Source organism: Cavia porcellus, unplaced genomic scaffold, assembly GCF_034190915.1.
Source record: "Cavia porcellus strain 051 isolate PalLab524CR breed Dunkin Hartley unplaced genomic scaffold, mCavPor4.1 scaffold_3, whole genome shotgun sequence".
Taxonomy (NCBI): Eukaryota; Metazoa; Chordata; class Mammalia; order Rodentia; family Caviidae; genus Cavia; species Cavia porcellus.
In genome coordinates this window covers 120,236,086-120,261,313 of record NW_026947486.1, presented here as the reverse complement: position 1 = coordinate 120,261,313, position 25,228 = coordinate 120,236,086, and the positions used below count along the sequence as shown (strand labels likewise).

Genomic DNA, 25,228 nt, shown 5'->3' with positions numbered 1-25,228 from the left:
ACCGTAACCGCACCGCGTCCCACAGCCCGGGGGCCCAGCTCGCCGCCGGCGCCTCGCCCCGCGTCCGCCCCGCTCATTGGCTCGTGCGCGCCCCGCCCCGCACGCCGGGCCACTCTGCGCAGGGGCCGCGGCCGGGAGGCGGGTCCGGGGGCCACGCACTTCCGCCCCCTGACCGGTTCGCTGTGCACCTCCCCTTCCGCCGCCGCCGCCCCCGCCGCCTCTACGATCCCGTCTCTTGCCCCGACCCCGGCCTTCGGAGCGCAGCGGCCGCAGACTGCGCTATCACCCTCCCCGGGACCTGCGATCCCCGCCGCAGCGATGAACATCCGCAACGCGAGGGTGAGGGCTCGGGCCGGGAGGTTGGGGGGGCTGTACGCGCCGCGTGGGCGCAGACGCTGGCCGCGTGCGCATGCTCCCGAGGGACCATCGGGCTGGCCGGGGAAGCCGGGCCCTGGCTGCCCAGCTGTCGCGTACGAGTGATGACAGGGTCCCGCAGGGTGGGTTGCGGGAAGCGCTGCTCCGCGCGACAGCCGCTGGCCTAGCCTGGGGTTGAGCGAGGCCCCCAGCCGGCGCAGCCCGGAGCGGCGTCTCACCGCCTGCGCCCCGCGCCTCCCTGCAGCCTGAGGACCTGATGAACATGCAGCACTGCAACCTGCTCTGTCTGCCCGAGAACTACCAGATGAAGTACTACTTCTACCACGGCCTCTCCTGGCCGCAGGTGAGTGCTCGGCCGGGCCGGATGGGCTGCCGCCGCGGGGTCTAGGACTCCGGCAAGGACAGGGCTCCAGCCGCAGCTCACAGGGCTGTCACACAGCTCACGCCCGCTCCATCGGTTTCCGGCTGTCAGGAGCAGTGCGTATGGCACACGTGTGTGTGCGCGCGCGCGCGGGTGGCCACCCACCCTGCGGGACCCTGATTTCTTTCTTCTCTGCCACCAGCTGTCCTACATTGCCGAGGATGAGAACGGGAAGATTGTGGGGTATGTCCTGGCCAAAATGTGAGTCATCAGGGAGGAAGAGACAAGCCTGGGGCTGGGTCCATCTGGGGAGGGCCGCTCACTGTGGGTTTTTAGAAATACTAAACCAGCCAGGCCACACCCCTCATTACAGTAGCACACAGGAGGCTGAGGCAGGAGGACTGCCCTGACAGTTTAAAGTTTACGGACAAGTTGAGCAGAGGACGTCGGATTTTCACATAAGCCTTTCCTTCCATTTGCTGTGGCATCAATGTGTTGTGTCAGATGACAACCTTGCCTAAGGTGGGGACCCAGCAGGGAGACTTTGTTTCTTAACTCCTGAGCTGACCCTACTGTGGTTTTCTCTGGGATTCTGTGTCCTAGGCCCATGGAGGCTCCAGGTCCCAGTTCTCCCTCCTGTCCTGCCACTGGCTGTCACTGTCCTAGTGTTAGCCAGTTTCTCCTTTTCCCCTGGGTCTGGACAGTGACTGTCCACCGCACCTTCTGTGTCCCACGGAACAGCAACACTGTGCACCTGTCACCTGCTCTCCCTGCTCAATCCCTATAGCCACAGTCTTGTGCAGGTCCACAGCATGGCTTCCCGTACCAGGGCTGTGTGGGGCATGGTAGCCTGAGGCCTTTTCTACCTAGCAAAGTGCATGTTTTGCTTGTTTTGTGGCTTGACACCTTGTTATTATTGCTTTTTAAAAACCACTTTTATTACTATTTTTTCATTGTTCTTTTTGAGACAAGGTCTTGCTATGTAGCCTAGGCTGGCCTGGAACTCATGGTGATCCTCCTGCCTCAGCCTCCCGAGAGGTTTTTTTTTTTTTTTTTTTTTTTCCCGTTCTGGGAATGGATGTTTTGAATCATGGAGCAGTATTGTGTTTGTGGACAGTGCACATGTCTGATGACTGCAGGGAGGGGTTTGGGGCCTCGTTCTGGAGCAGTGCAGGGCCAGCCTCAGGCCCGAGAACAGGTCCCAGAGGGTGGCCATGCCTGCAGCCCTCACCTTTGTACCTGCCTCCTTTCCCACTCAGGGAGGAGGACCCAGATGACGTGCCCCATGGACACATCACCTCACTGGTGAGTGGGGCACCATGGCCGCTGGCAGGGTGGAAGTGGGGGGAGTCGGGAGCCCCAAGCCCACCATACTGCTATCTTCCCTTCCAGGCTGTGAAGCGCTCCCATAGGCGCCTGGGCCTGGCTCAGAAGCTTATGGACCAGGCCTCACGTGCCATGATTGAGAACTTCAATGCCAAATATGTGTCCCTGCACGTCAGGAAGAGGTGGAGACTGGGCTGGGGTGGGCTGGGAGGCATGGTGACGGGATGGGGGCTGCTCTGATCACACCTGGACAGCTCAGCAGCGCCTTCTTCCCTGCAGTAACCGGGCCGCCCTGCACCTCTACTCCAATACCCTCAACTTTCAGTAAGTAGATGGCTTCAGGGGCTAGGGGTGGAGCCGAGCAACTGGCAGTGGAAGAAACTTGATGCAACCCTAGCTTGGTGGTGCACGCCAGTCATCGCAGCACATGGAAGGCTGAGGCAGGAGGATCTCTTGAGTTCCAAGCCAGCATGGGCCCCATAGTGAGTTCCAGGCTAGCCTGAACTATGTAGTGAGACCCTGTCCCAGAAAACTAAATAAAAAGAAAGAAAGGCGAGAAGATGCAGGCAGGAAGGGCTCGGAGCAAGAGCAACGGGGACCCAGAGTCCTGGGTGTCCAGCTGGACAAGCCCAGGTCTGCCCGGGATGCAGGTGACCTGATGTGGGGCAGACAGTGGGGCTGCCCTTGCAGGCTCCCCAAGACACTTGGCTTTGGACTGGCAGGGTTGAGGACACAGAGAGGGACTGGAGCAGGATGGTGGCTTCAGGCTGAGTTCAACATCCTGATGAGAGGGACCTTTGGCCCAGTTGGGAATGCCTCTGGAGGCTGGGCATAGTGGCACACCCTGTGATCCCAGCATTTGGGAGGCTGAGGCAGCCAGATCGCTCGCTACATAGTAAGTTCAAGGCCAGCCTGGGCTACAGAATGAGATCCTGTCTCACAAAGCCAAAACTAAAATAGAACAAACAGAATGCCTCTGAAGCCAGTTGTGGTGGTCAGGCCTGTAATTGCAGTGCTTGGAGGCCTCGGCAACTTAACTTCTTAGTGAGAACCTGTCTCAAAAATTAAAACAAAATGGGGTGGGGTGGGGATGTAGTTGAGTTCGAAGGCCCTGGGTTTAATCTCAGTACTGCCAAACTATCCTAAAATGCTTTTGGTGGCAAGCGCTTCATGTTAAGTCTTCAGGCATTAGGCCAAATCCAGTGTGCAAATACCTGCTGGTGTAGGCTCTTAGAGGACCTGCTGTGTGCTTGGTGACAGGCTGCAGGGCAGGAAGGGCAAGGTGAGCTGGGCGACAGCCAGGTGGCAGCCAGGCTGGGGCCGGAGATGGGGCTGCTGGGAAAGGAAGGGTTCCTTGGGGTTGGGTTCCTCTTCCTGCTCCAGGATTAGCGAGGTGGAACCCAAGTACTATGCAGACGGGGAAGATGCCTATGCCATGAAGCGGGACCTCACCCAGATGGCCGAGGAGGTAAGAGCCTGGGGCCCCCCAAGCAGGGCTGCCGTTGGTGGCTGGGGCTTCCTGAGCAATCAAATAGGAGGCAGCCCTGGCCTGCCTTAGAGACATTGGATGGGGGCTGGGGATTTAGCTCAGTGGCATAAGCACCTGCCTTGCAAGCAGGCAGTCATCAGTTCGATCCCTGGTACCCATAAAAAAACAAAAAAGACAAAAAAAAAAAACAAAAAACAAAAAAACAAAGAGGACATTGGAAGCTGGCTGTGGTGGCACACGCCTGTCATCCCTGTCCTCAGCTGAGGCAGGAGAATAGCCCTGAGCTTGAGGCCAGCCTGGGCTACACTGCAAGACCCTGTCTCAAAAAGTGAAACAAAACAAAACAGAACAGAGAGGGCATCAGCTCCAGAGCTGGCTGCCAGGAAGCCACCTGTCTGCAGGAACTGAAGGGCAGGCGGGTGGCTCTGGGCACAGTCAAGGTGGCCTGCTTTGGGCCTAGGGACAAGCAGAGCTAGGGTGCAGCAGTCTCCCCCTGCCCAGCCAGCTGCCTGGCCATTGCCTGGAGACTCAGGTGCTGTCCCTTTCACCCGAATCAGCTGAGGCGGCACCTGGAGTTGAAAGACAAGAGCAGGCATGTGGTGCTGGGTGTCATTGAGAACAAGGCAGAAAGCAAAGGAACCCCGCTCCCGGGCCCGGGTGAGGCCTGCCGGGAGGAGAAGATCCTGGCTGCTGAAGACAGTGGCGGGGACAGCAAGGACCTCAGTGAGGTCAGCGAGACCACAGAGAGCACGGATGTCAAGGACAGCTCAGAAGCCTCTGACTCTGCCTCCTAGAGCACGTCTGCCCCGCCTCAACCTGCCAGCTGTCCCAATAAAGCTTGGCCCATGGCCTTGAGGAACATGTTTGGTCTCCTGCCCTCATTCGGCCTGGTATTCAGGCTCCGGCCTCTTAGGTCACTTGAGGCCCTAGCCACTTGCTTGGAGAGAACTCAGACTTCAGTCGAGTGTGATTTAGAGAAATGGATGGGATAAAAGGGACTCCTTCCTCCCCCTCACCAGTCCCCCTATTATTAGGTGGTTTGCTGAGCAGAGCAGCACGGGGCAGTCATCCCAGCACTGGGAAGGCTGAGGAAAGAGGATTGTTGCAGGTTCGAGGCCAGAATGACACAGTCTCAGTTTCGCCATGTGGCCCAGGCTGGTCTTCAACTCGCTGTGATCCTCTTGCCCCGGCCTCCCGGAAGGGGCCGGCCTGCTACTAACATTGTCTGGTGGCTGGTGTCCCTGTGGCCTCTGATCTATTTGCATCCCACTCCAGTCCCGGGGCCTGGGCTCAAATCTGCAGCCCTTGTAAATTTGAACTTTGAGGCCCATTTCCAATGAGTCCCCAAACTGCCTGGGCATGTCCCACAGTCCCTATGGGTGCCAACCCAACACACAGGTGTGTCCACCGCAGTCTCCTGCCTGTCACCTGTTCAGCTTCCCTTGACCCCACCCTGACCCCAGCAGTCGCCCTGGGCTCTTCCTCCTTGCTCTTCCCTCTGGCGGCGCGTCATGTGTTCGGGAGCCCAAGCTCTCGCCCTTCTCTTGGGCTCTGTCGCGAGCGGCTCACAGCTCCCAGCCCTAGCTGTGCTCGGCTCCGGCAGGCACCGGTTATACAATGCGCATGCGCCGGGGCGGCCGAGACCAGAATGCGGAGGGAGGGGCGGAGCGGGCCGGGAAAGACGCGCCTGCGCGAGCCGCCCCTCTTAGACCGGCTGCTTCCAGTGGGGCTGCGTTCTGATTGGATATAGTCACAGGCTTCTCTGTCTGTTTTTCCTGCGCACTCGCCAGCCCCTTCCGGTTCGCAGGCTGCGGCGCGCCTGCTTCCCAGGCTCTGATTGGTCCGGTGGCGCCGGGGCCGAACTCCGCACGGTCGGGTGGGCGGGCTTGCGCGCTGCATGTGCAGCGCTCCGTCGCTGGTAGGCGAAACCCTCGGCGGATGGGAGGGGCCGCTTTCGGCTCCCGCGGGCTCTGTCCCCTGTGTTCGCTGCGTCTCTGTAGCTGCTCAGCGCTGAGCCGCCTCCGAGGCAGTTAGGTTTCCTGGGCGGAGGTGGGAGCTGCGGATGGGGAAGAAAGGGTAGGGGGAAACCGCAGGCTCGCCTGGCCCTGGGGCCCAGCACTTCCCCCGTCCGCAGCACCCGTTTCCCAGGCCGCTGCTTGGTGCCCGGGGCGAGGCTGGAATCCGTTGATATCCAGGAGGCCCAGCGCGGCTCCTGAGGAGCCCTGGAATAGTGACAGGGAAACAAGAGGCGCAGTGGCGCTTTGCTCCCCTGGGACGGCCTCATTGTCGCCTCGCTTCCATCTCCCGTTGGCCCTAAAGCAACCCCCCAGCCCTGTGATCACCCCCAGGTCCAAATGTACACTCTTCAACCGGTTGATTGTATTCCCCACCTTTTTTTTGCGGTACCGGGGATCGAACTCACGACCCTTTTCCCTCATTTTTAAAAATGTGTGTGCATTCACCCAGGAAGTAAAAAAGTGGAAAAGAATGTGTGCGCATTTGTTTTTTTTTGGTACCGGGGATCGAACTCATGACCTTGCGCTTACCAAGCAAGTGGTTGAGCCACTGAGCTAAATCCCCACCCCAATGTGTATGTACTTTTTTCAGAATTTTATTAGGACATGTTGCAGTATAATGATTGCATTCACTTGGGGATGTTGGTACATGTACATAACACATCTTCATTCCATGGTCCTTTCACTTCCCCCGCCTCAACGAGTTTATTTTTCCATTGTATTTATTTATGTACTTGATACTAGCAATCAAATTCATGACTTCGTGTTTGCCAGGCAGGCAGGTGATTGTGCCATGGAACTACATACCCAGCCCTATTTTTGCTTTTTTGACACAGGGTCTTGTTATGTAAAGGGGCTGGCCTTGAACTTGCAGTGATCTTCCTGCCTCAGCCTCTGGAGTGCTGGGATGACAGGCATGTGCCAACACCCCTGGCCTCAACGAGTTTAGAAATGTCCTGCACATCTGACCCTCACATGCACGAGAGCCTGTGTCTGGGATCTTGGAGGGGGAGCAGCAGGGCTGATGGGGAGAAAAGTAATAAAAGCCAGGGTTCTCCCCGCCAGAGGCTTTGTTCTCAGTGTTTCACTCGAGATTATGGTGCCTGAGGCAGAGAAGAGCATTTGCCGGCCAAGGGCAGCCATTTCCTGTGTGCTGGGGGCCCTAAGCCTGGCTCTGCTGGAGAGCAAGGTTTGGGGACCAATCAGGACTCAGGGAGGACTAGGAGACAGCCGGATGTGGGGCCTCAGTGTGGTTTCTGCAGTGGCAGGATTTGTATGACATGGGGGCAATGAAGTGTGACATGGGCTGGCACAGTGCCCCTGCCTGCTGGAGGACCCCAGCATTGGTGCTTCACAGATCAGTGTTGTGGACTGGGGACCTTCCTTCAGGATCCTGTGGGCAGCTGGGAGTGTAGCTCAGTGGTAAAATGCTTGAGCAGCATGCTTGGGCCCCTAGGTTTCAGCTCCAGCTCTACAAACAAAATTCTATTTACATTTCAAGCCATTGCTTCTTGGCCTTTTGGCTAAGATCAAGTGTACATTTAAAGCCAGGTGAGGTGGTGGTACATACTTCTAATCCTGACACTTTGGGAAGCTAAAGCAGGAGAATCTTGAGTTTGAAGTCGGTTTGACCTCCAAAGGGAATTGAAGTCCGGCCTGGACTACATAGTGAGACATCCTTGGGGCGTTTCTCAGATGCCCTGTGCCCTCTGGGTGGTTCTGTCCAAGGGCACTTGTGAACCGTCACTAGCTCAGAGGCTCCCAGCAGCGCTAGTAGCAGGACCCCTCCCTCCAGGCAGAAGTCAAGGCTGTCTACCTGTCCCCTCTGCAGGTGTCTACAAGTGCACCTGCACCCCTGCCTCCCTGGACACGCAGTGCCTAGCTACCTTGCTCTTGTCCTGAGCACTGGACCTGGGATTTCCCTGCCACCAAGCCAAACACAGCTGTCAACTCTGGCTTATCATGGCTATCTGCAGAAGCTATTGTTCCATAGCCTAGAGTGGATGGCACCCTGGGAAAGGGAGGCCCCAAGACTGCCCAGGCTAGGGCAGGTGCATGCTACAGGGAGGCTGCGGGAGCAGGGTTTCCTGCGGCAGGAAGCGGTAACCACCTATGGGGAACCGAAGGCTGTTGCCCCCTCTCATCCCCCGGCTGAGCAGAAGGGGAACCCGGCCAGCTCTGGACCGGATGCTTGGAGGGATGAAGGTACAGCTTGAGGCTCTCTAGGCTGAGGCTTCTCAGCCAGGAGCCATGAAGGGGGACCCCGGAGCATCCTGGGGACCCAGTGTGCAGACAGTCCTAGGAAGCCAAGCCCTAGGGCAGCTACCATCTTGCTGGCCACTGCTATTTTATTTTTCTTTGTTTTTTGAGGCTATGTGGTACAGACTAGCCTTGAACTCACTATGTAACCTATCCAGCCTCACACCCAAGGTGATCCTCCTGCCTCAGCCTCCTGGCTACTGGGATGACAGGACTGTGCCACCACATCCTGCTGTTCAATGCTATTGATTGCCAGTGGCTCTGGCGGGATGCAGTCTGGCGGTGGTGCCCAAAGACAGTCTTCTGGAGCTGATGGGGGGGATGGCAGCATGGTGGCAGTTTGCTGGGCATCTTGGGACTCTTGCTCCTGCCCTGGCTGCTAGGTAGGGGGCGGTGGGCCCAGGGCGGCCGACGCGCGAAAACAGCGGAAGGGGACAACCTCCGGCCATCATCGGGGCAGGGGCCCCTGGGGGCAGTGCCAGGTCCCGCCCCCGAGCTCTGGGGGCGGGGCGGGGCGGGGCCTGCCGGGGTGCAGGCGGAGGGGCTCCAGGTCGCGGCACCCGCCCGCGTGGGAGCAGCGGGGCTCGACGGCGCGGCCACTGGGCCGCGATGGCGGCACACGGGAAACTGCGGCGGGAGCGGGGAATGCAGGCTGAGTACGAAGCGCAGGTCAAAGGTGAGGGAGCGCCTGGCAGGTCGCGGAGAACGCGGGGTCTGGGAGCTGCCCTTACAAGGGCCCTCCTCTCTCCTTTCTGCTTTCTCCTTTCTCCTTTCCCCTGCTCCCGCGAGGACCTGAGGAGGTGGCAAGCTGGGAAGTGGCAGTGAGCAGCTTGGTGGGACTGACTGGCGGTGGCCCAGCCCAACTGCAGTGCTGTTCCTGGAGCCCTGGCACCTGGCACCCCCCTGCCCCAGTTGTGCGAATGCTGCAGGCTTGTTGCCCACTGGAATCCGACTTCTTGGGGTTCTGCTGATGCCCTGTGCAAATCTCATGCAAATGTACTTGCAAATTCCCGGCAAGGCTTAAGTGATTCTGTTGCAGAGACGAGGGCCAGAAGATGTCCAGCACCGATGTCACTCTCAAAGCTTCACTTTCCTCGTGGCGGAATGGAGCTCAGGGAGGTGACTTTGGGGTGCGTGGCCATTAGACCTGAGGGTGCTGCCCTATGTGTGTAGTGCCAGCTGTTTGCACCCTGGCGTGTCCGCTGACCCTTTGGCCAGCTCCAGGCCACTGCAGAGGGCGTGGTAGCCCTGCAGGGCCGGGTGCTGTGGCGGGAAGGCTCCCACCTGACTTCCTCAAACGCTGGGTGAGGGGGGGGGGGGCCCGGGAAGGCACCAGCAGGAGAGCCCTGCAGTCAGCAGAGCTGGTGAGGCCCTTCGAGATGCCAGGGATTGGAGCCAGGCCACTCCTGATGGCCCTCGAGTGCGCCGCACCCCCAGGATGGGGGGCCTCTGCCTTGCAACCCCTGAGAGCCTGCGGAACGCGTGAGAGAGAGCAGGCTGTGTGCTTGGCTCACTGGGTTCTCCACGTCAGCAGAGTGGCGGCGGGGAAGCCATCTTCCGAGTGCAGCAGAAGTGAGAGCCCTGCTGGCGCTCACAGGAAGTGTGACACAGGAAGTGTGATGGGAGGCCCAGCTTCGCAATTCAAACAGATGGAATAGGGGATTCCAGACCCCTGGCCTTTGTTTTGTCAGATGTTTTGTATACATCTGTTCTGTCCCTATTGTACTGGAGCTGGTGCACGCCTCATCTCTGATCTCAGCACTGTGGAAGGCTGAAGCAGGAGGATTCTAAATTGCAGCCCAGCCTAAGCAATTCAGTGATTTACTGAGACCTCGTTTCAAAATAAAAATAAATAAATAAATAGGGCTGGAAGGGCATGTAACTCAGGGTGAAGGCCAGGGAGAAGAGAGAGGTGTGTGGACCGGTTCCTGCTCTCAGGTGTCAGGTGTGTGGGAGACATCAGCAAACAAGCCCCTGCTGCAAGGTGTCTGCCAGGAGGGGTGGGACAGGGCTGCTGACTGGGGGCAGGTCAGGACGGGTCTCCGAGCTGTCTGCAAGCTGCAGGCAGTCTTCCTCTTTCCAGCACTCTGGGGACCACAAATGCAATTGGCTTGCAATTTCAAGCTACTAGGGGCCCAGCGGCCAGTGCGCATGTCCACATGGGTGGAGGTGGGTGGGGCTGGACAGTGGCAGAAGGGAAGGGCGGGAGTGAACAATAGGGTGGTCACTGCTCCCTTTGCCTCGGTTCAGTGGCAACAGGTCTCCAGGCCAGGCAGGCCCGCTGGATAGTCTAAAGCCTTTGATGAATGAAACCAGTTTGAGCTTTTGTTTCATTCCAAAGAAGGTCCCCTGATTCCCGAGGACTCTCTTGATAGCAGTCTGGGGCTGTAGGTGGCCTCAGGGTGGCCAAGTTGCCTCCTGCCGTCCCACCGGATGCCTGAGCTCCTGGTCTAGCCCTGCCTTGGCTTTACTGCCCAAGGCCCCTGCATTCTGGGCTCCCATTCGTCCAGCCTGATCTGTTGGTGACAGGAGAGCGCCCATGGAGCTGTCTCCAGAGAATCTAGTGGGGGTAAAGCAGAGGCCAGGCCTGGGCCACCTGAGCCTGGCTGAGAGAGGGGAGTTGGGAGGACACCCGAATGCCCCAGCCCCTGCCTTCTGCTCTCTGTACCAGTGGAGTAACTGTCTCTCAGCCACAGTCAGTGTCTAGAGTGTGCCACCCTGGGGATGGGAACAGAGACGGCACGCAGCCCAGGGACTGTGCCAGCAGGTTGCCAAAGCCCTATGTGCTGCCAGCGGGCCCATGGGGGAGCAGCCAGTGTTCAGTTGTGGAAGGCAGGGTGTCACCTGGGCATGGCCTCCTGTTGGGGAGGGGAAGCCAGAGGGCGGGGGTTGGGAGCACTATACAAGCCAGCCCCTTTCTTCACTCACCCACGCAACACCCAACCCCCACGCGGTCCTGTTTTTTCTTTCTTCCTTCCGTTCTTTCTTTTCTTTTCTCTTTTTATAGTACTGGGCTGAAGCCACGGCCTTCACCCTGAGCTCCATTCCCGGACCTGTTCTTGTTTTTATTTTAGGACAGGGTCTCCCTAAATTGCCTAAGCTGGGCTCAAACTTTCTGCCCTCCTGCATTAATCCCCACAGTGTGCCATCATGCCCTACTGGGACTGCCTTTTACCCTGGGGCCTGAGGCTATGTATTCATTGCTGTGGGCCATCTGGACCCCAGGGTCCCCCTCGTGCCTGGTAATGGTGCTGGGCTGGCCCTGTGTTCCACCCTTCCTAAACAGCCCAAGCTGGTTGTGACATTGCAGCCTGTCCTCCTAGTACTTGGGAGGCTGAAGCAGAATCGCCTCAAGTTTGAGCTGAGCTTAGGCTATAGTAGTGAATTCGAGGACAACCTGGACTATATAGTGAGACCCTGACTCACAAAAATTGAAAAACCAATCAAGTGAGCAGAAATAACCAGCTTCAGCTCCCCAGAGCTGCTGAACTCTCATCACTCTGGTCTTTGCACCACTGTGCCCTCCCACTGGGACACCCTTGCCCTCTCCTTAGAGCTGCTGCCTCTGTCCGCCTGCCTGGTCCTCAGTGTGGAGGCCTCGTCCCTAGGAGCTGCCAAGGCGGCTGCTTGCTCCGTGCCTGCCGCGCAGGCCTGGGCTGGCAGCCCCTCCAGGCCCTCTGCTTCCTCGCAGAGATTCGCTGGCAGCTGGGCGAGCAGCTGCGCTGCCTGGAGCTGCAGGGCGAGCTGCGCCGGGAGCTGCTGCAGGAGCTGGCTGAGTTCGCACGGCGCCGTGCCGAGGTGGAGCTTGAGTACTCCCGGGGCCTGGACAAACTGGCCGAACGCCTGGCCAGCCGCGGTGGCCGCCTGGGTGGCAGTGGGCGTGAACTGCAGAGCTTCCGGTGGGTGCCGTGTGCGGCATGGATGGGTGCGCGGTGCAGACAGGTGCATTGTGGGGCTGGGCCCAGTCTGAATGCCTCGTGCCCCCAGGAAGGAGCCATCACTCCTGTCCCCCCTGCATTGCTGGGCCGTGTTACTGCAGCATACGCGGCAGCAGAGCCGGGACAGCGCGGCCCTGGGTGAGCTGCTGGGGGGTCCCCTGGCACAGCGTCTGAGCCACATCGCCGAGGACGTGGGGCGCATCGTCAAGAAGGTGCGTGTGTGCCAGACCTGGGCAGGGCGGCTCCTGCACTCAAGTGGCGGCTGCTGAACTGGCCCTCACTCCCCCTCCACTTCTAGAGCAAGGACCTGGGGCAGCAGTTGCAGGATGATCTCCTGGAAGTGGTCTCAGAGCTCCAGACGGTGAGCAGGGATGGTGGAGAATTGCGCTCAGGAGACTACGGACAGGAAGGCTGGACTTAGCATCCACCCCTGAGCCTCAAGGGCCCCTGGAGGGGATGTGCTCGAATGTGACCATCACTGGGTGCCTGGCTTGGTCCATCACTGGGTGCCTGGCTTGGTCCATCACTGGGTGCCTGGCTTGGTCCATCGCAGGCCAGGAAGACATACCAGGTGTACCGCACAGAGAGCGCCAGCGCTGAGGCCAAGCTCCGAGAAGCTGAGCGGCAGGAGGAGAAGAGGGCGGGCCGGAGCGCCCCCACCACAGCCACCACCGTCACCAGCCCAGCCAGCGCTGCCGAGGCCGGGCCGCAGCGCAAGAGCTCGGTCAAGAAGGGGGGGCGGCTGGTGGAGAAGGTGGGCCCAATGCCACTGGGGTGCCCGGGGGCTGAGGGACAGAAGGGGGACAGTTGCAGGATATAGGATGTGGGGGTACCAGCTTGAAGCATAGGGGAGATGGTTCCCCCTGGTTCCTGCCTCCATCGAGGGGTGTTTGTGTGCCTCTTGTCGGACAGCTAATTCTCTGTCGCCTCTGCTCTGTCCATGGAGCGCAGGCCAGCGGTGGCAGGTGAAGAACAGGGGAGGCAGCAGCAGGACTTGGGGTCTGCACAGAGTTGAAAGGACTTGTGGGGTGTCATGGTGGGGGAGTCACCTTCAAGGCCAGAAGTGGGGCACTGGTGAGTGGTGACCCCGGTGGCCTCGCTGTCTGAGCAGCGCCAGGCCAAGTTCCTGGAGCACAGACTCAAGTGTACCAAGGCGCGGAATGAATACCTGCTCAGCCTGGCCAGCGTCAATGCAGCAGTCAGCAGCTACTACCTGCATGATGTCCTGGACCTCATGGACGTGAGTTGGGCATCGGGCATCGGGCCCCAGGCAGGGCTGGGGGCGTGTGCCCCACGACCACCCAGCCTCTGTGCTTCTTGTCCCCAGTGCTGCGACATGGGCTTCCACCTGGCCCTGGGGCAGGCGCTGCGGAGCTTTGTGGCTGCTGAGAGCCGCAGCCAGGCCTCCCACATGCAGGGCCTGGGCAGCTTGGAGGAGGCGCTGGAGGCCCTGGACCCACTGGGGGACAAGGCCAAGGTGCTTGAGGTACATGCGGCAGCCTTCTGCCCCCCACTGCGCTTCGACTACCAGCCCCATGAAGGTGACCAGGTGAGATTCCCTCTGCACTGTTGTGTGACTCCCAGCACAGTTGCAAAGGGCTTCTGGTGCTGTCTGGGTTTCAAAAGTGGTTGGGTACACAGATGTCCCCGCCCCACAGCCTCATGCACAGGTGGGAACCCGCTATCCCTGCTCTCGAGTGTTTCAAAGTTTTCCTGATTGCCCAGTGGGATGGTGAGCACATCTGTCTTCTCAGCACTCAGAAGGCTGAGGCAGGAGGGTGACTGCACATTGAAGGCCAGCTTGGGCTACATGTCAAGACCATATCTCAGAAAAGCAGAAGAAAACCAAAAATATTTTCGTAATGCTGACCTGGAAGGAAAAAAAAAAAAAACATTGAGTGGTGATTTTTATTTTTATTTTTATTTATTCATTTATTGTCTTTTTGAGACAGGGTCTTGCTGAGCAATTAAGGCTGGCCTTGAGCTCACTTTGTAGCCCAGGCTGGTCTTGAACTCGAAGTGATTCCCCTGCCTCAGCCTCCCGAGCGCTGGGACTATAGGAGTGCACCACCACACTGATTGACTGCTGATTTTTCATTAGGCACACTTGCTCTTGTCTCCTGAGTCTCTGGGACAGTCCCTACCTCAGGAACTGTCCCAGAATGCCACAGGGGTCTGCACTGAGATGTTCTCTCTCACCTGACCCTGGCAGCCAGGACACCTGTCAATCTGGGAAGCTGTACCCTGCCTGCTGTGGGGCTAGTAGGGCTGCGGAGATACCCTCTTGCGCTTCGTTTCCGCTTCATTCTCTTTTGAGAATCCTTGTTGCTGGGTAGTGAGCCTCATGGTTGACTCATTTCCTGCTCCTTCCCGATTCCCATCTCCAGGCCTTTCTATTCCACTTTCTCTGAGATCTGTCTAATGACCTCCCAACCCCAAGTGAAGTTTAACACAAATCTGAGCTAGAGGTGTTGGCATATACCTGCCATCCCAGCACTGAGGCTGGTGGAGGCTGAGGCAGATGATCCCAAGCTTAAAGGCAGCTTGGGCAACTCAGCAAGACCCTGTTTTAAAAGAAAATTGGAAAAAGGCTGGGATTTAACTCAGCGGCATAAGCGCCTGCCTTGCAAGCAGGCAGTCGTGAGTTCAATCCCCGGTACCGATAAAAAAGAAAAAGACCAAAAAAAAAAAAAAAAAAAAAAAAAAAAAAAGAAAAGAAAAAGAAAATTGGGAAAACAACGGGGGATGTTGTTTGGTGCTTCGGGTTCCATCCCTAGCACCAAACAACGACAGAAAACCAAGGTTAGGGACAAGGTTCTTGCTTTCATGGGACATCAGGTGTGCATGGAGTATGGCCTTGTTTCTGTCGCCTCATGGTCCCAGAGTGGCTCATCCACAGCCACTGATCTGTGACATTGCCAGTGTCAGTGGGGCAACACCAAGGCCAAACTAAGGGGACCCGGCCAGCCCCAGGGCGGGGCTTGCACACACTGTCACCAGCGTGCCATGCCGAACATCCCAGAGCCTGTCCTCCCCGGGGGCAGGGCCTCCCCGGAGAGAACTGACCAGGTTCCTGCCAACAGTGTGGGCTGGGGGTGGGGCACACTTAGCATTTCCTAGGGCTTAGGGTGGCCTTATTTAAAAGATGAGATAAGCAGGTGTGGTGGCAGCTGTGAGTTCAAGGCCACCCTGGATTACACAGTGAGATCCTGTCTTTAAAACCCAAACCAAACCCAAAGCCCACCCAGTCCTCGCCCTCCACCCTGGCACCCTTCAGAGTCTATCCCTGCCAGGGGTTGTGGCACCCTCAAGGAAAACACCTCGTAGAAGTGAGACAGGATTTGTCCTTCCCTCCTTGGTTAGCCCTGCTGAGGCTGAGTCAGGGCTCTTCTGTTACCTTTCATGACTGAGTCCCTGTGCAGTCCCATTTGGTACAGCTTAGAGGAGCAGAGAGGGAATGTCCAGCTTCTTGCAGATAAGCTGCATCTTTACTTTTTTTTAAATCTTGATTTTGTTTTCTTTGAAGCAGTCCAGGCTGGCCTGGAGCTCGCAGCAATCTTTCTTCCTGCCTCGGCTTTTCAGGTGCTGGGATGACAGGTGTGTACCTTCACGCCTAGCTGTCACTCAATTTTAACACGATTTTTTTAAAAATTTAGAAATTTGGGCCTAAGGATTTAGCTCAGTGGCTTAAGCGCCTGCCTGGCAAGCGCGAGGTCATGAGTTCGATCCCCAGCACCAAACAAACAAACAAACAAAAAATTAGAAATTTAGTTTCTTTGTTTTTTTAAATCCATTTTATTTCTTTTTTATTTTTTTGGGGGGTGGGGTGGGGATTGAATTCACGACCTTGAGTTTAACAAGCAGGCGCTTACACTGCTGAGCTAAACAAATCCATCTTATTTCAAAGAGGGAAAAAATAAAATAAGACAAAATTTCAGAACACGTCCGTCTGGGGCAACAATGGTACATACACTGCGCATTGTCATCCCCAAATCTTTCACCCAGAGCACAGGAGCTCTGCATTCAGTTGTCCGAACAGTACCGGCGCAGATCTTCCTCTTCAGTGAACTCCGAGAAATCAGTAGTGTGACTACCGTAGCTAGCTTTTCATTACACACACATACACGTGCACGTATACATGTTGTTTCTTTCAGCTTCTCACACTAGGGAGACAGTACTGTGTCTACACATGTGTCTTACTTCACTGACAAGTATGGTCTCAAGTTGCATCCATTTACCTATAAAAGTCTCCAGTTTACCCTTTATAGCTAAATAATACTCCATTGTATAAAATACCACAGCTTTTTAATCTATTACTTGGTTGATGGGCATTTGAGTTGTTTCCAGTATTTAATTATTGTAAATTGTGCTGCTATAAATATGGGTGCACATATATCACTGAGGTATGTTTTTAGTTCTTCTGGGAAGATACCCAGGAGGGGTACGACTGCATTGAATGGGACCGCCAATCTAGGTGTTTTGAGGAATCTCCAGACTGACCTCCACAGTGGCTGCACCAGTCTGCACTCCCACCAACAGTGCAGGAGGGATCCTTTTCCCCCACCCCACAGCCTCTCCAGCATTTGTTATTGCTTGATTTCTTAATAACAGCCATTCTTTCTGGTGTGAGGTAGAATCTCAGTGTTTTAATGTGCATCTCTTGAGTGGCTAGTGATGTTGAACACTTTTTCACGTATTTGTTTGCTGTTGCATTTCCTCGTCTGAGAAGTGTGTACTCATCTCAGTTGCCCGCTTTTGGATTGGGTCTGTAAATCTGAGAGGACTGATTTTTTTTTTTAGTTCTTTATATGAATTTTAACAGAATTCTAACTGCAATACCAGAGTTTTCTGGATATTTAGATGTTCATGTTTTTTATATTTATTAAATTTATTTATTTTTATTTTTGTCACGGTCACTGTGCACTGAGCATTCTCTTCAGCCTGACCTGCAGCCAGAACTTACCCTGACCCTGCGGCCCCTAGCTTCCTGAGGCGCTCTCCTCCACAACCTGTGCATCCACGGGCACTGTCCTCTCTGTCCCCGAGGCCCTCTTTCTGTCCTGGCCATTCTTGGCTTAAAAGACGGAGCCAGTTGAGGAGTAACATATACCATTAATCTCCTAAAAAATACAATTCAAAGTGGGTGTAGTGCCAATGCCTGTCACTCGGGCACTTTGGGAGGCTGAGGCAGGCAGATGGTAAGTCGGAGCCCATCCTAGGCAACCGAGCAACTTATCGAGACCCTGTCCCATGAAGAAAAGGCTGGGAATGCTGCTCAGTGCACAGGCCCCACGTTTAGTCCACAGTGCCATTCATTGGTTCCAGTGTGTTCACAGATTGTGTGCTCCTCGCCCAGAGAGGCCGTCCCTGGCACCCACTCCCGCGCTTGGCGTTTTCCCTCACAGGGTCAGTGGTCGTCCCCACTGGAGTGTCACAAGCAAGCAGTGTGCTATGGTCCCTACCGGGCACATCTTGGGTGCATTCACATCAGCCCTGGCGCTGTCCCTGCAGGTGACTGAGATCCAGGTTGAGCTGGAGCTGCGGGATGAGATTGTGCCCAGGGCCCAGAACATCCGGAGCCGCCTGGACCGGCAGGCCATTGAAACAGAGGAGGTGTGAAGCGGCGCCAGGCTGGGTGGGGACGGGACCCTGCTGCCACCTCCCCACTTTTCCTGCCAGTGTGGCTTCTGCCTGCCAGCCCTGTTCCCCACCTCCCACCCAGGTGAACAAGACGCTGAAGGCGACGCTGCAGGCCCTGCTGGAGTTGGTGGCGTCGGATGATGGGGAAGTGCCCGACTCCTTGCAGGCCAGCCCATCCACAGAGTCCTTAAAGTCCACCGGCTCAGACTCGGGCGGGCGGCAGGCAGGCCGGAAGCGCGGCCAGCAGCAGGAGACAGAGACCTTCTACATCACGGTGGGCACGGTGGAAGGGGGCCGGGAGGTTGGGCAGCTCAGGCCTCGTGTCAGAAACTGAGGGCTCTTCTCGGACTCTCCAGAAGCTGCAGGAGTACCTGAGTGGACGCAGCATCCTCGCCAAGCTGCAGGCCAAGCATGAGAAGCTGCAGGAGGCCATAGGGCGAGGTGCACCGGCCGCGCTGCCTCCCTTCCTGCCCTGACGGGGACAGCCCGGAGACAGCCTGACCTTGGCTGTCCCAGCCCCTCACTGAGCCCACTGAAGGCCTTCGCCCACAAGGCAGGTCACCAACACTTTCTCCTCCCCAGGTGACAAAGAGCAGCAGGAGACGTTGTGGTGAGTCCCCCAAAAGTACCCAGTCTCTTCCTGGGGCCTAGCTCTGTGCCTGGTAACCTAGAGCCTTGGTGGAGTGCAGAAAAACCCAAGAGGGCCAGAGTTCGAGGCCAGCCTAGGTTCCAGAGTGAGATCCTGTCTCAAAAACTAATAACCTGGGCAGTGCAGGGCCTGGCAAGGAAGATGTGGGGGCCCACGCTGTCCTCTGTGCCTATTCCCTCGAGCCGGGTCTCCTTCACTGCAGGACCCAATACTCACAGAGAAAACTCCAGAAGAGCCGCCTGCCACGACCCAGCTCACAGTACAACCAGAGACTCTTTGGAGGCGACATGGAGAAGTTTATCCAGGTCCGTGTGTGGCCCGTGCTCCGTGGGGCCGCAGGCCAGCCGCTTCTCTTCTGTGCTTTCTCATCTCTGGCCAAGCAGCCACCCAACCCCATGTCCTTTGTCCCCAGACCCCCACAACCTCCTTCAGGCCTCCACACTGTCTCACCCCACACTGGCTTCCACTGTGGCTCGTGTGTGTGGCTCTGGGGCTGCTGGACGGTGCTGTACAGTGATGGAGAGAGAGCCAAGCTGGGCGGGGTGCACATCTCGTCATCCCGGCCCTCAGGAAGGTGGGGCAGAAGGGTTGAGGGTTCAAGCCCAGTTGCCGGGCAACTTAGAGACCTAGTAAGATCCTGTCTCAAAATTCCAAAGGACAGGGATGTTAGTGCCAAGGCTCTGTATTTGATCCCCAGCTTCACGAAAGCATAGGAGAGGGAGTCCAAAAAGAAAAAAATAATCCTGTCATTCTTGGCAGTGTGATTATGTGCACGAGCATTCAAAAGAATGCACGAATTTGAGTTTGCAGTGTCACCTGATTCAAGGTCAGCCTTCAAATTTTGATTGTTTTTACATTCCAGCAACAAACAATTTGCAAATAAAATGGAAGGCACTACCTAAAATAGCATCCGAAATACCAGATACTTAATGCCAGGCATGGTGGCACACGCCTGTATTTCTGGCATTTGGGAGGCTGAGACAGGAGGATTGTCTCGAGTTTGAAGCCAGCCTGGAGTACATAGTGAGTTCAAGACCAGCCTGAACCACATAGTGAGGCCCTGTCTTAAAAAACCAAAAAAAAAAAAAAAAAAAAAAAGGAAACAGTAGACCCTTAGGAGCCACTGTCACAAACTTGGCCATAACGCACTGCTCAGGAAAAAGTGGCACTGCTTGCCTCCCTGTGAAGCTGCAGCTTGCCTGTCCTGTCCTTAGAGCTCAGGCCAACCTGTGCCCCTGGTAGTGGAGAGCTGCATCCGCTTCATCAACCTCAATGGTAAGCCACACGGCCCCAGCGGGGCACAGACACCTCTACCGTCACAGGCCGGCCCTGGGGGAGGAGATCCTGGCACTCAGCCCGTATCCTCTACAGGCCTCCAGCACGAGGGCATCTTCCGGGTGTCCGGTGCCCAGCCTCGGATCACAGAGATCCGCGACGCCTTTGAGAGAGGTGGGGGGGACTGCCAGACCAGCTCCGGGTGGCCTGGGCTTGGGAGCACGGCTGGCCCTCACTGTGCACTTGCACCCTCAGGCGAGGACCCTCTGGTGGAGGGCTGCATGCCCCACGACCTGGACTCGGTGGCTGGCGTGCTCAAGCTCTACTTCCGCAGCCTGGAGCCCCCACTCTTCCCTGAGGACTTGGTGGTGGAGCTGCTGGCCTCTGTTGGTGAGGGGGTGTGGAGCCGATGGGGAGGGTCCTGGGGACTCGGGCTGCACTCATTCAGTGTCTCTCGGGGACCCTGGCCACAGAGACCGAGGCTATGGCCGAGCGCGTGCAGCCCGTGAGCCACCTGCTGGCACGGCTGCCTGACCCGGTGCTGGTGGTGCTGCGCTACCTCTTCACTTTCCTCAACCAGTGAGTGCCATGGGGACGGGACGGGGCAGGGGGTGGGGGACATGACGAGAGCACCCATCCACCTCCCCCCCGCCTGTCCTCCTAGCCTGGCCCAGTACAGCGATGAGAACATGATGGACCCCTACAACCTGGCTGTGTGCTTCGGGCCTACGCTGCTGCCTGTTCCCAGTGGGCAGGACCCGGTGGCCCTGCAGGGCCGTGTCAACCAGCTGGTGCAGACGCTCATCCTGCAACCCGCGCAGGTCTTCCCGGCGCCAGCCTTGCTGCCCGGCCCGGTCTATGAGAAGTGCATGGCACCTCCCGCTGCCGGCTGCCTGGGGTGCGCTCCACTCTGCTCCAGCTCCGGGGGGCCTGGGGGCCGGGGAAGGAGTGGAGGGGCCCTTCACCCTCTCCCTGCTCTTGCCTCAGGGATGCACATTTGAACAGCCTCACGGGAGATACTGAGCTGGAGCCAGAAGGCGCCCCCTCGGCCCAGGAGGATGGTGAGGGGCGGTGGGGCCTGCCACGCCCCGCTCCCTGGTGACTGCACCACCCACCTGCACCCTCTCTCCTCCACAGACCCCGAAGGCACAGTAGAGGCTGTGGCCTGCTTTGGGTACACAGGCCGCACCGTGCAGGAGCTGAGCTTCCAGCGTGGGGATGTGCTGAGGCTACACTCTCGTGCCTCGAGTGACTGGTGGCGTGGAGAGCACGGCAGCATTCGGGGGCTCATCCCACACAAGTACATCACGTTGCTTGAGGGGTGAGCGAGGCCCCCAAGTGTGGGGGCCACACAAGGTCACCCTAAGGTGCTCAACCCTGGAGTGCTGCACTCCCCGCCCGCCCCGCAAGCCCCTCAGAGAACCTCCTGGCCTTGCCGGTGGCCCAGGGCTGGGCAAGCACAAGATGGCTCCCCTCATTCCTCAGGCAGCAGACAGGGGGGTCAGCCCCAGGAAGGGAGGTGCTGCCCAGGGTCCCATTGGGCTCAGTGCCCCTACCCTGCAGGATGGAGCCGGGTGCCCCACCTGAGACTGTGGGCCCCTCTGGCCATGGACGACACTGCTTGGTGCCAACGTCCCCAGAGCGACATGTGGAAGTGGACAAGGTGAGGCACTGTTCCTGTGTCCCCTTGCGAAGCCAGCTGTCCACTCCTCTAGGAAGGCCACTGCCTGTTCTCTGTGGTAGCTGCAGTCCAGGGCTACCATGCCCAGGAGGACTAGGGCAAATAGCAGGCATGAGCCCAGACTCTCGGCTGGCACAGGACAGGAGCACCTGGTAGTGAAAGCCAGGCTAAATGACAGGCAGTGACCTAGCAGGTGCTTGGCACACCAGGGAGGGTGAGAGAGACAGATGGCGGGGGGGGGGAGGGGGGCGGGCGCTGGCCAGGGAAGCAGAGTGGGCATGTGGAGGGGCTCTGCCCCTATCAGGAGGGAAACCCTGGGGACAGTTATGTAGCCTAAGAAAGGGCATGCAAGGTTGTGCTGCTGTCCCATTGTGGCCTGACACCCCAGCCTAGAGAGCGTGGGACAGGCAGGATGGACATGCAAGGCCAGGAGCCTGATAGCCAAGAATGGTGGGGGCTGGGTTGCGACCAGAGGGGGACATTGATCAGGGAGTCCCCAGCATGCTGGTAACCCTAAAGATCACAGACAGAGTCGGCCACCTGTACCAGGAGAGGGAGGGGATGGGAGGCCCAGGGCCCAGCCAGCCAGACCCCGCTTCAGGGCCATACCCAGGAACTGCTGGCCACCTCCTCACACTGGCAGGAAGGACCAGTGCAGGAAGTGCAGAGCGGGGAGCCCAGGAATGGGCCACAGGGTCCATCAGGGCTACAGGAGCAGCGCCATGACCCAATACCTCTGTGCTCAACGTCCCACCAGGCTGTGACGCAGAACATGGACTCAGTGTTTAAGGAGCTCTTGGGAAAGGCCACCATGCGCCAGGCGACCGCCGCCAGCCCTGGGCCACGAAGCCCGAAGTCCCCGGGTGGGGGTGGGGGTGGGGGTGGCGGTGTGCTTGGCAGGAACAAAGGCTTTGCCCGTGGGCCTTCAGGCCCAGGTTTCCCCACCTTCTTGAATCTACAGGGCCCAGACTTGGCCCCCAAGCCACAGTGAGGGAGGGGGCCCCGGGGCTGTCCACTCTCCATGGGTCCCCTGCTTCTCCTCACCCCCAGCTCTGCTCAGGGCCAGCCCGTGGGGTCCCGTGTGACTCATAAAGCCCTGTGTGCCATTTCCTGAGCGGCTGTTGTCTGTGTCAGTTCTGCTGGAGGCCATGTGCTGAGGCAGTAGGCAGGTGGGCGGCCGGAAGGGCTTCCTCCGGGTCCCCTGCCTTGAGCTGTCCGTCGGGAGCTGTGCCTCTTGGGGACCTGCCCTCAGAAGCCTTGGCAGCCTACATCATGGTTCCACGGCCAGGTGCACATGGGCTCAGTGTGGGCGCGTGGTACCTTGTTCCCAGGACACGCCTTGCAGTATGGAAAACGAACTGGAATTTTAATGAGGGGCAGAGAAACGGAAGGGCCTAAGGAGGTCCAGGCAGAGAGGTCTTCCCCATCTGGCTCCTTCGAACCTCCATGTCACCTGGGAGCGTTTGCCCTTGTCACTTGTGGCCTGGGACTGTCTGTCCCCACACCCTGCACAAAGGGGCTTACCTAAGCAGCCCCTCACAGTCTTGGAGCCCCATGGCCTCCTTGTGCGCTTGGGGACAGTGAGGCCAAAGGGGGCGCAGCCAGGGCCATCCTGTGCGGCAGCAGCAGGGCTCGGGGGCCAGCCCCAGGCAGGCGGCTGAGCTTTGGGAGCCCGGGAGTACAGCAGCCCCTGGCCCTCAGGAGAAAGCTTCCCTGGCCAGGTAAGAGCTGGCAGTGGTGCAGGACTCATCCTGGGGCCCCAGGCCGGATGGGGTGCGGCCCCTCACGCAGCAGAGCAGGCCGCGCAGCTCCGATGACACGCTGCTGCTGAAGGACGCGTAGATCCAGGGGTTGGTGCAGCTGTTGAGGCTTGCAAGTAGCATGAGCAGCACGAAGGGGGGTCCTGTGGGGTGGGAGAGCCCGGCTGGGGTCAGGGTGCCTGATGTGGGTGGCCATGCCCGAGCAGCCCCCGTGGACGGCCACACACACTTTCCCTAGGCGCCTGGGGGTCCCATGCTGCCCACAGCTGCACGAGGAAGAAGGGCGCCCAGCACAGCACGTAGACGATGACGATCACCAGCGTCATCCTCACGGTCTTGGCCATGGCCGCTGACACGCGTGCGCCTTCTCTGGCACTGCCTGGCTGGCGCCCTCTGCGGCACCCCCTCTTGGACGGAGCAGGCACCAGGCTGGCATGCATCTCTCGGAAGATGAGAACTTGGCAGGCGGCGATGCCCAGGGCTGGCGCCACAAACACCATCAGTGTGATCCAGGTGACATAGGCACGGAGTCCCCAGGGCTCTGCAAAGCGTGCCCAGCAGTCGAAGACCCCACTGCCATCCCCCACGTCACGCCGGGCAAAGATGAAGAGCTGTGGCAGGCTAAGAAGCAACGAGAAGGCCCAGGCCACCAGCACTGGCCGGTTCCAGCGAGCCCCGCCCCCGTGGCGGTAGGCCAGCATGGGGCGGCAGATGGCACGGTGCCGGTCCAGCGTCATGGCCAGGATCATGTAGGAGGAGGCGTACATGCCCACCATCTGCAGGTACTTGACGGCCCGGCACAGGGCGTCAGGCCCGTGGAAGCGGTCGGTGGCATCCCAGGCCAGCTGGGGCAGCACTTGAAACAGAGCCACCACCAGGTCAGCCAGGCACAAGTGGCCGATGAAGACGTGCATGGGTGCCCAGCGTCCGTGCCGGCCTTGCCTCACCAGGGCCCCCAGAACCAGGCCATTGCCCACAGCCACAGCCACAAAGACGGTGGAGAGCAGGGCCAGCTCGGCCCGCGCAAGCAGTGGGTCCCGGGCATCTAGGGGCTGTTCCTGGCTGCTGTTGCTGGGCAGGGAGAGGGGCCTGGGTGCCACTGGGCGAGAGAGAGGCCAAGTTAGTGAGGGCACAAGGAAGAGGTCCCTGGCTCCAATGGTACCATCAACACCCTGCCGCCCACTTCTGGCTTCAACAGGGGGACCCCCTGAGGAAGTCCCGCTGCGGGAATCTGTGGGAGTCAAGGACAGCCTCCACCCCCAAAGCCCTCCCCCACCACAGGAGGGCTCATCCCGCCTTACCAGAGGTGGTGGTCGCAGAGAGCATAATGAGGTGGCCACAGGTGTCCTCAGAGTCTGATGACAGCAAACGTAGGGCCAGCCTGGTGGCCCAGGGTCTCAGCACAGGGACCCTTAGGGAGGCGCCAGGGTGCAGGCACCTGTCAGGTGTGCGTGTGGGATGGTGTCCAGTCTGGGGCCAGTTCTGGGCAGAGGAGGTGAGGGGCACAGTCAGACTGGGGCCTGGGGGCATCTAGGTGGCATGGGGGACCTGGACTGGCCAGGAGTTGGGAACCCGGCAAGAGGAGCCTGGTGAGCACGCAGAGCGCTCCAAGCAGCTTACCTGGCTGAGCTCCCGCTCCGGGGCAGTGGGGCGGCAGTGTGAAGGTGGCCCAGGCGACTGACCAGGTCTGCTCTCCATCGCTGGGCCACCCCGCCCCGCCCCGCCCCGCCCGGCCCACACTTCCTCCCCCTCTCCCAGCAACACCCCACCCCCACCCCCTTTCACCACTACCACAGCCATCAACACCAGGAAGTAGACTCCGGTTTTCCTTCCTGTCCCTGGGCTTCCCGATCCCCACTGTTGGGCCCTCAACCTGCCTCAGCCAGTCTCCTGCTGGGCCCGCCCTGTCCCTGGCTGCTTCCTGGACGTCTGCTTCTGTTTCCTGGGACTTGGGTGCTGGAGGTCACTTTGCCCCATGGCACCTCAGCTGTGACTGGAAAAAGTGGTGGCAGAGCTGGGCTCTTCCTCCCCCCTCCTCGCAGTCAAAGCCAGGTGCCCCCCACACTTTAGGCACCCCAGCAAGAGTGGCTTCCCCTTCAGGGTCCTGTGGGAGCCGAGGTCACCCCACCCTTTTATTCCTCCCCAACCTGCTGTGACCCAGCTGGACCTCCATATGCTCACCTAGCTGTGCCCCATTTACAAGACATGGCCAGAGCCCCCAGATGGCCACCCCTGCTCTAGACAGATGCCCACCCACTGCCAGCTCTCTGGTCCCCTCTTCCAGCCTGTCGTGTCCCCCCCACCCCGCTCCGGCAGTCTGCTTTTTGCCAGGGGCCTGAAGCAGGCTCTGCTCCTGTCTGTGTTCTGGCACAACCTGGGCTGCTGCAGACAGTGGGGTGCAGATCAGGGCAGAGGCTCAGCACTCCGCCTGGGCTGCGGCACAGTCATGCATGCATGGGG

The 25,228-nt window shown here is 58.7% G+C and overlaps 3 protein-coding genes across 7 annotated transcripts; 2 read left to right on the top strand and 1 right to left on the bottom strand.

Moving 5' to 3' along the window:
- Positions 1-149: 149 nt before the first annotated feature.
- Naa10 (N-alpha-acetyltransferase 10, NatA catalytic subunit) lies at positions 150-4,412 on the top strand. 3 transcript variants are annotated; one of them, XM_063246600.1, is made up of 8 exons: positions 150-339; positions 620-718; positions 939-979; positions 1,996-2,041; positions 2,129-2,244; positions 2,342-2,386; positions 3,446-3,530; positions 4,109-4,412. In XM_063246600.1, the coding sequence occupies exons 1-8, from the start codon at positions 319-321 to the stop codon at positions 4,343-4,345; spliced, it is 690 nt and encodes a 229-aa protein (XP_063102670.1). In that variant the 5' UTR covers positions 150-318; the 3' UTR covers positions 4,346-4,412. The 3 variants fall into 3 exon arrangements, with proteins under 3 accessions (XP_063102670.1, XP_063102668.1, XP_063102669.1); XM_063246598.1 differs by having other exon boundaries at positions 939-997; XM_063246599.1 differs by lacking the exon at positions 150-339 and adding an exon at positions 431-497 and having other exon boundaries at positions 939-997.
- A 3,932-nt stretch (positions 4,413-8,344) lies between these two features.
- Positions 8,345-22,122, top strand: Arhgap4 (Rho GTPase activating protein 4). Of its 3 annotated transcripts, none has more exons than XM_063246587.1 (21): positions 8,345-8,501; positions 11,517-11,724; positions 11,813-11,975; positions 12,062-12,124; positions 12,317-12,517; positions 12,875-13,003; positions 13,181-13,312; positions 17,275-17,376; positions 17,486-17,677; positions 17,760-17,844; positions 17,986-18,013; positions 18,255-18,357; positions 19,267-19,327; positions 19,424-19,501; positions 19,583-19,717; positions 19,801-19,906; positions 19,992-20,225; positions 20,315-20,388; positions 20,465-20,648; positions 20,891-20,990; positions 21,766-22,122. In XM_063246587.1, the coding sequence occupies exons 1-21, from the start codon at positions 8,435-8,437 to the stop codon at positions 21,997-21,999; spliced, it is 2,679 nt and encodes an 892-aa protein (XP_063102657.1). In that variant the 5' UTR covers positions 8,345-8,434; the 3' UTR covers positions 22,000-22,122. The 3 variants fall into 3 exon arrangements, with proteins under 3 accessions (XP_063102657.1, XP_012996853.1, XP_012996850.1); XM_013141399.3 differs by having other exon boundaries at positions 13,091-13,312; positions 20,465-20,627; XM_013141396.3 differs by having other exon boundaries at positions 13,091-13,312.
- Positions 22,123-22,355: 233 nt separating this feature from the next.
- On the bottom strand, positions 22,356-24,491 carry Avpr2 (arginine vasopressin receptor 2). Its single transcript, XM_013141407.2, has 4 exons — positions 24,389-24,491; positions 24,070-24,250; positions 22,998-23,867; positions 22,356-22,911 (listed from the first exon to the last, which is right to left on the bottom strand). The coding sequence occupies exons 1-4, from the start codon at positions 24,464-24,466 to the stop codon at positions 22,706-22,708; spliced, it is 1,335 nt and encodes a 444-aa protein (XP_012996861.2). The 5' UTR covers positions 24,467-24,491; the 3' UTR covers positions 22,356-22,705.
- Between the last annotated feature and the right edge of the window lie 737 nt (positions 24,492-25,228).